This window comes from Euphorbia lathyris, chromosome 4 (assembly GCF_963576675.1).
Source record: "Euphorbia lathyris chromosome 4, ddEupLath1.1, whole genome shotgun sequence".
Taxonomy (NCBI): Eukaryota; Viridiplantae; Streptophyta; class Magnoliopsida; order Malpighiales; family Euphorbiaceae; genus Euphorbia; species Euphorbia lathyris.
In genome coordinates this window covers 35,731,103-35,739,549 of record NC_088913.1, presented here as the reverse complement: position 1 = coordinate 35,739,549, position 8,447 = coordinate 35,731,103, and the positions used below count along the sequence as shown (strand labels likewise).

Sequence of the window (8,447 nt, the reverse complement as noted above, 5' to 3'; positions counted from 1 at the left end):
AGTCAATTATTTATTTTATTTTTAGAGAGTGCATTAAGAGTCTCTTGGAGATGCTCTTATTTTCTATCTTTTGAAGGACATTTTTATCCATAATTACTACCATTTAAATCCAAATAAAGATTTTGCTATATCCTTATTTATCATTTATACAAACTAATTAGCTGGATTTAACTAAACAAATTTACATAATTAGCTAACCAATCAAACCAATTTTAATTAATACTTTATTAATTGAGTTTTATATTCAAAACTAATTTTTTTCTTACTTAAAACCTAATGTAACAAAAAAATATAATGTATTGAAATGAAATATTAGAAACTTAACCCACCAAAATGAAAATTTGGAGGATACTTTTTGCCTAAAAAAATTATTAGTTATGCAAAAGACGAAAAAGCCCTTAACTTTCCCTTTGGTTTATCTCAAGAGTCAAGTCCCATACTTGTATGACACACACAAAGCAACATATATTTATTAAGGGACACACATTTTAATTTTGTATAATATGAAATATAACAAAAAAAGAAAATGAAAATGGAAAAAGAAAAAGACCAGAAAGAGAGAGAGAAGACTGTGTGTAAGAGAGGAACAGAAAAGAGAGCCCAAAGCTAAGTCGTGTCGGCTTCGACCAAACATTGACGATACACAGCACACTTCCTATATATATACATCGAAACAAAGGTCACTGTTTGTCTCTATGCTTTCGATCCAATCGGTTTCATATCCTTTCAAGCCCTAATTTTGCTGCTGCTCTTCTCCTTGGATTGGATCCTACCGATTTCCAGACCTCAAGAACTGGTTAGTTGATTTACTTCTTCTTCTTCTGTTGATTTTGGGAAATTTTGATGTTTGTTTTTGGATTGTAAATGGAGAAAGTAGTTGTTGTGGTTTCATCAGATCCCTTACTTGGTTTCTACTTCTATTTCATTTCTTTCTTCTTGCTTTATTTTCTTGCCGTCCAAACAGAAAATTTTCCCCTTTTATGTTTTTTGAACTTCCCAATTAGTTATAAATGCATATGGTGGTAATTGGCATATGGATTTTCTGAATCTTGCTGTTTTAGTTTGTGATCATGGATGAGTTTATTTTCTTAATCTAGATGAGTTCTATTTATGTTGTGTGAATTTGTTTGATGCATACCTGTTTTGGTAAAGAAGAGAAAAAAGGGAAAGGATTGATTATATGCTGGAAAAAGAGTTAAGGGGCAATTTGAACCTCGTGAATAGTAAGTACATGCTTTATTTAGGAGTTAAAGGTTGGGAAAAAGAAAAGCTGACTTTTCCTTTTCCCATTATTTGGGGCAAAAAAGTGGAGACTGCTTAGCTTTGCCTCATTATTGAAATTGTGAGTCTATGGGAGTTCTAGTTAGCTAAAGCTTTTACATGACAGTAAATGCATATACCATTAATATACATAATTCATTAATGAATTTCCTTTGGTTTGGTGAAATTATTGATTGCAACTCTTAACTACTTGGAACTTTGTTTTTCTGTAGATCGGCTTTTCTTCTCTTTGAGGACGCTGTGTGGTTATGGCGTTCACGAACAATAATATGCCTGTTGCTGTTGCACACCCTCATACAGGTTTGAACTTACTGCAATTTTGTTTCTCATGTTTTCTGTTAAACTTGGGTTGATGTAGAAACCTGAAAGTCAGCTGAAATGTTTTCTAACACAGTGAGATTTTTTTTTTCTTTCGCTCGGTTTGTTCAAATATTTTAACATACAAGCTAAAGAACATGGGTATCTGTATGCAATTATCAGGTTGTAGTGTTCACTGATGCATTTCCTTTTGGAATTTGTGGAAAATATCCTTCCAGCTTCCTTGAGTGGAACAAATTTAGCTCCACAGCTTATTAGCAAATTAGAATGCTGAAATTAGTACATAGTACAAATGATAATGTTAAATGCGGGACTGATAAATGTTTCCCATGAAATTGACAATACTTTTGTTTGAATATTGGATGATCATATAAGAATATGGATTACATAAAGTGTGTGTGGTTCTTGAACACCATGATCGGGCGAGTTTTTCTGCTGGTTTTTGCTTTGCCTACTTCTTTTAGCTACGCCCTTTTATATTTTGGTATTGTTGTCAAATTTTCTACTTTTATTTCACTTTGGTCTTAATTCCCATATTGTTCTCTGAATAATACTGTGTTAAATTGGCAAGTTAGTTATAAGATTAGTTGTTGTGATGCTTTGCTATTTTTTGATACTGTGTTATAACTTTCTTTTCTGTTGTGTTAATAAAATACATCAGGGGGATGTAATGATGCTTTGTACAATGAGCTATGGCATGCCTGTGCTGGACCTCTTGTCAATCTTCCTCGTGAAGGGGAGCGAGTTTATTATTTTCCACAAGGTCACATGGAGCAGGTATTTGTATTTGGATTTAGAAAGTGCAAGAGCTAATTACTTGCTGCTTTTCTAGTAGTATGTCCTTCATAAGGCTTCATTGCTAGTATTTTCTATCAATCTTTTTGTGTGCTACCCTTTTCTATTGTCTTACAGATCTTTGTTATGTCCTTTATATAGCTTGAGGCTTCAATGCATCAAGGGTTAGAGCAGCACATGCCCTCATTCAATCTTCCATCTAAAATTCTTTGTAAAGTGGTTAATGTTCAGCGCCGGGTGAGTTTTCTTCACAAGTAACTTTTTCTTTTTTCAAACGGATTTTTTTTTCTTCCAAAGAAACCTAATAGTGTTTACTTGATAACAAGGCCTTATCTTTGCACTGTTCTCTTGATATAAGTCAATTTACCACTTCCATTTGGTTGCAGGCTGAACCTGAAACCGATGAAGTCTATGCACAAATTACACTGCTTCCTGATCCTGATGTAAGCTTGTCATATTTCTTTGGTTAGACAAAGATTTCAAATGCATTTAATTCTACTACCTTTTGTTACATTGATCTGATCATTAATTCTCTTCAAATCAGCAAAGCGAGGTTACTAGTCCTGATGCTCCACTCCCAGAACCTGAAAGATGCACAGTTCATTCATTTTGTAAGACACTTACTGCTTCTGACACAAGCACTCATGGTGGTTTCTCTGTTCTCCGAAGACATGCCGATGAATGTCTTCCTCCATTGGTTAGGACCTATAAAATAGATAATTCCTGTCATATAACAACAGTGCAATTTTTCTTAATGTTCACATATGCTTATCTTTTTTATATAGGATATGTCCCAACAACCGCCTTGGCAGGAATTGGTTGCCAGTGATCTGCATGGAAACGAATGGCATTTCCGTCACATTTTTCGAGGTCAGCATATGTTGATTTTTTTCCTTCCCCTCTTGTATGATTCTGATTTCTGTATTGCTGGATATGACGATTTGTTAACTGCTATTGCTGAAGAGTTTGAGGAATTGGAATTCTATTGAATCATTGAATGTGATTATATATTATATCAAATGATGGTGAAAACTGTATGTACCGCATTTTTCTTGTTAAGAGGTTTATAAGACATCATGATACAGTCTTTTATCACTTATTATGATAATGAATTATTATTATTTGGCTTAACTTTCATACGTGAAAGAAGCTTGCAAAGTAATATTGTCAGAAAACAATATGGGCACTTATCAAAACTTTAACTACAGGTCAGCCTAGGCGCCACTTACTCACCACTGGGTGGAGTGTTTTTGTCAGCTCAAAGAAGTTAGTGGCAGGCGATGCATTCATCTTCTTAAGGCAAGTTGATCATACACTATTAGTATCTTTCTTTTGCAGTGTCTCTTGCCGAACATCAATGTCTGAACGTTGATTATGTCCTTTGCAGGGGAGAAAATGGAGAACTTCGTGTCGGAGTGAGGAGGCTCATGCGTCAGCAAATGAATATGCCATCTTCTGTTATATCTAGCCAAAGCATGCATCTTGGAGTTCTTGCCACTGCTTCTCATGCCATTGCTACTGGAACTCTTTTCTCTGTCTTTTACAAGCCAAGGTATTATGTCCTGCAACTTATTTCATCTTCATGATGTTATTTGATTATTGTAGTTGTGTTTTACTCATTGTGTTCCTCAATTACTGCTTCCTTTATTCTGTTGTGAAATATGACAAATAAGCTTTTGTTCAGAACAAGTCGGTCTGAGTTCATTGTTAGCGTCAACAAGTATCTTGAAGCTCAGAACCACAAGCTCTCTGTTGGGATGAGGTTTAAGATGAGGTTCGAGGGCGAGGAGGTCCCTGAAAGAAGGTTTCTTCTTCTGCTATATAGAATTTTTTTGATAGGAAGTTGGCAACTATCATTTTTTCTTATACTTTTTTACATATTTGCAGGTTCAGTGGCACCATTGTTGGTGTTGGAGATAATGTATCATCTGGATGGGCTAATTCTGATTGGAGATCCTTAAAGGTTGACATCTTCTTTGATAATTGCAGTCATATAAGCATTATGGTTTCTGAATGACTGCTAACATGTTCAATTTTCTTTTTCTTATATTTGGAATTTTGATACTACGATGCAATTTCATCTAGTTTTTTGTTTGATTAAACATGGCAATCCTTCCTCTTTTCATGCAAAAGAAGTAATTCATAAATTCCTCTTTTGCCAGGTTCAATGGGATGAGCCGTCTTCAATAGTGCGTCCAGATAGAGTGTCAGCATGGGAATTGGAACCGCTTGTTGCAACTGCTCCGTCGAATTCACTACCAGTGCAAAGGAACAAACGGGCAAGGCCATCTGTTTTACCTCAAACACCTGACCTCTCGGCACTTGGTATGCCAATTTGCCCTGTACAGTAGTTGTGCCATTTGTTTTTGTTCATTTATGATGATGGTTTTCTGCTATATCTGTGGATTAGGGATATGGAAGCCCCAAGCAGAGTCTCCTGCTTTCTCATATGGGGACTCTCACCGTGGACGGGATATTTATCCACCGCACAATTTCTCTCCAGCTACAAAAGCTAGTTGTCTTGGATTTAGTGGCAATAATCCTCCACTTTCTGGCGTCGTTTCCCCCAACTCATTGTGTTGGCCTAACCGAGTGGAAAGTGTTACCGATTCTTTTGTCCCAATCATTAACAAAGATGCTGCGGAGAGGAGACAGGGAACTGGAACTGGAAATGGCTGCAGGCTTTTTGGAATTCAGCTTGTTGACAACTCTAATGCAGAAGAAACTTCACCCTTGGTTACTGGAGTGGTGGTGGATGATCATCGTCCAGTTGCGTATCTGGATGATGAATCTGGCCAGGGTTCGGATCCATCTAATGTTAATCGGTCTGAAATACCTTCAGTAAGTTGTGATCTCGACAAATCATGCTTGAGATCTCCTCAGGAGTTGCAAAGCAGGCAAATCCGAAGTTGCACAAAGGTAATTCTCCTTTGATTGGAATAATGTTTTTCAAATACTCTGCTTTCTCAATGCAAATGCAGCTAAGTGTTCTAGACATTTTTTACAAGCTAATATACTTCAAGATTAATGTTAACCATGCATTAGTTTGATTGCTTTGGAATCAATGACAGCTCTTATACATGTTGGTTTTCTTCCAACACTTGAGATTGCTTGATGGCCTATGAACTCTTTTTCCAGGTTCACATGCAAGGAATTGCTGTTGGTAGAGCAGTTGATTTGACTCGGTTCGACTGTTACGAGGACTTGCTTAGGAAGCTTGAGGAGATGTTTGATATCGAGAATGAGCTCAGTGGATCTTCAAAGAAATGGCAAGTAGTCTACACTGACGACGAAGATGATATGATGATGGTCGGGGATGATCCATGGCAGTAAGTCCTAACAATGTACCTCATTCATTGTTCTTCGAATATATAATCGCACTGCTTTGCCAATACCATTGTCTTGTGATTGCAGCGAGTTCTGCAACATGGTGAGGAAGATTTTCATATATACATCAGAGGAAGTGAAGAGGTTATCACCGAAGATTAAATTTCCTGTTGACGGACACATCATAGCAGCGAAAACGGATGTTGATGCCGATACTGATGCAGCAAATAACACAGAGGACAGATCGTCTGTTGTTGGACCCGGGTGCTAATAATCATGCCTCTAATGAGTAGGTGATAAAAGGGATTTATGAAACGATTGGCGTGCCGAGGAGGAGGAAGGTAGTGGTGAGGTGGGTTTGACATATGGAGAGAATGGGACACTATCATCTTAAAAAGAAGAGGTTTTGGTGTTATTTATTTTGAAGTATTTAGGGGAAGGGAATGGAGGATTCAAAGTTAGTCCATAAGAGGGTCCTAATCAGCAAATGAAGAATGGAATGGAATGGAAGAAGAAATGCAATCTTTCTTATCTTTGCTTTGTTTCTTTTGTTGAATGTTTTCACAATGGAAAATGTCGCCTTGTAAATAAGTATATAAATAGTTATATAAAAGCCTTCTTTTCACTTGATTTCAATTGCAAACCATTTTTAAGGGGATCAATAAGGCTCAATTCATGGGCCAACCACCTAGCATTTGCAAAGCTTTAGACTCAAAGAAACTCTTTATGTATTACTTCGGAAAGACTATCCTGCTTTATTGATCTATTGACTTTTTTTCAAGCTTTTTTTAATTTCTTTATAGTGATCTGTTGGTATTTCAATTTAAAACATGCTTATGCTTTGTTATTATCACATGAATTTAGAGAGTGTTAATAGGTCAATTTAAGTAAGTTTATGTTCATGGGGGTAAATAAAATAAAATATTTCAAAGTATAAAGAACATTTAATAAGGGCTAGGGATGTATTCTACATGAGTTTTCAGTTCATGACATGTAGGAGTATTAACGAGTCGAATTGAGACTGCATCTAAGTAGGCTCGATTCGGTTTGAGAATCGGTAAGTTCGGACTCAGCTCGAGCTCGAAGCTTGTGTTGAACTTAAAATTTTAGGATTGCCTCGAGCTCTTAGTTTGTTGAACATAAAATTTTAGGCTCGACTTAAGTTTGGGAGGATAAAAAATAGGATTGGCTCGAGAAAAGCTTGCAAACAGTTTGATTCAAATGTTTAAACATTTTGTTATTTAATTGTAAAACATCAAATTTAAACTTCATAAAGTAAATTTAGCATATATTACAACAATTAAATGATATAATTATAAAATTAAAAATTAATAAAATATATATAGTAATTAAAAATAGTTGAATTTGTTCGCGAGCTTTCAAGATGAACCTAAAAAAGTTCTAACTCAAGTTAGTTAATGCTAGAGCCGATCCCAAATTCGAACTTAACCGTATCGAGTCGAGTTCTGACCAAACTTTGATCGAATCGAGTTTGAATAGTTTGCGAACTATCCTAACGCGTTAACATCCCTAATGATAGTGTTAGGCATACCGGGTTCTTAAAATTTGAGTGGCTTGCTTGATCAGAAAACATTGTCGTTTTCTCACATTAGTCTTCGCATTTTCATTGATCTTTTAAGCTTTGCACTGTATAATGGTGTTCGTGTGCATGTAATGGTGTTCATGTGGTTAGTGACTGGCCAAATAAATTTAGTCAAAGTTAGATCTAAAGTTATTAGAATTTTAGGACGAAGATTAAAATCATATTAAGGTTTAGATTCAATATACATAGATCTAATGGTATTCGACCATGCGAACACCACTATTTTAGCATATACAATACGTTAACGCTGGCGCACAGATAACGTGGTGTGTTGGACCAATGATTTGATGTTACGTAACATGTATTAATAATTATTTTTTAGTTAATTATTTATATAAAAATCTAAAGTCTAAAAATTAAAATTTAGACCCTAAATTAAAAATCTTAGAACATCTCCAATAGCCTTTTAATTTAGCTCTTAAGTTAAAATTTAAGGAGGGAGAGTTAAAAATAAGCTCCAACAGCTCAAATCAATAAGAGCATCTCCATCCTGTCTATTAATAGAGCCAATCTCCACTCCTAATGTCTCCTTATTTTATTTTTTATTAATAATTTATTATTGATAAGTCTATTTTCTCTCACTATTGGTAAATAATTAACAATAATTAATAATTTTAATAATAAAATAATAAATAAAGGATGAATATGAGAAGTATTGTTGGAGATGATATGCATTAGTTACTTTTAAATCATAATTATTTATATGGAAATTTGTTTACACCCTAAAATATTCATCCACAATGGTTGGTAACAACCATTGTGACTTAGGTGGGATAAGTAACAAAGTGGAGTAACATGTCATTAGAAAGGATTTATTTTTCAAAATTTTCTAGGTCAAAAAAATATATTAATTGACAATAGATATCAAAATTGTAATTTTCCAGGATCAAAATCATAATTTTACAGAACCAACTTGTAAATTACCATTTTCTGTAAAGTAAAAAGGTGAAGGCTGGATGACGCCTAACACGCCATATCTGGCGCGTGTACTCCACACACCAAATCAGGCGCTTCAGCGCCATCGGTGCCTTCATTTTTGTTCTTTTTGGATTTTAGAGAGTTGGATATTGGGTGTTACTTAAATCTGTAACAAACTTATTTTTGTAATAAACAGCTAATGGTT

General features: G+C 35.1%; 1 protein-coding gene across 1 annotated transcript; it reads left to right on the top strand.

Annotated features, from left to right (window-relative positions):
- Positions 1 to 504: 504 nt before the first annotated feature.
- LOC136226076 (auxin response factor 1-like) lies at positions 505 to 6,351 on the top strand. Its single transcript, XM_066014370.1, has 15 exons — positions 505 to 796; positions 1,494 to 1,581; positions 2,261 to 2,376; positions 2,536 to 2,631; positions 2,781 to 2,837; positions 2,939 to 3,091; positions 3,180 to 3,264; positions 3,603 to 3,693; positions 3,782 to 3,946; positions 4,079 to 4,198; positions 4,282 to 4,357; positions 4,557 to 4,719; positions 4,805 to 5,313; positions 5,533 to 5,723; positions 5,809 to 6,351. The coding sequence occupies exons 2-15, from the start codon at positions 1,530 to 1,532 to the stop codon at positions 5,990 to 5,992; spliced, it is 2,058 nt and encodes a 685-aa protein (XP_065870442.1). The 5' UTR covers positions 505 to 796; positions 1,494 to 1,529; the 3' UTR covers positions 5,993 to 6,351.
- The last annotated feature ends 2,096 nt before the right edge of the window (positions 6,352 to 8,447 follow it).

What these genes read in the sequence shown, in the direction of transcription:
- LOC136226076 (XM_066014370.1), top strand. Translation starts at nt 1,530, where the DNA reads ATGGCGTTCACGAACAATAATATGCCTGTTGCTGTTGCACACCCTCAT. An exon ending in ACCTGACCTCTCGGCACTTG is followed by an intron (nt 4,720 to 4,804) that starts GTATGCCAATTT and finishes TCTGTGGATTAG; the next exon opens with GGATATGGAAGCCCCAAGCA. An exon ending in GTCGGGGATGATCCATGGCA is followed by an intron (nt 5,724 to 5,808) that starts GTAAGTCCTAAC and finishes TTGTGATTGCAG; the next exon opens with CGAGTTCTGCAACATGGTGA.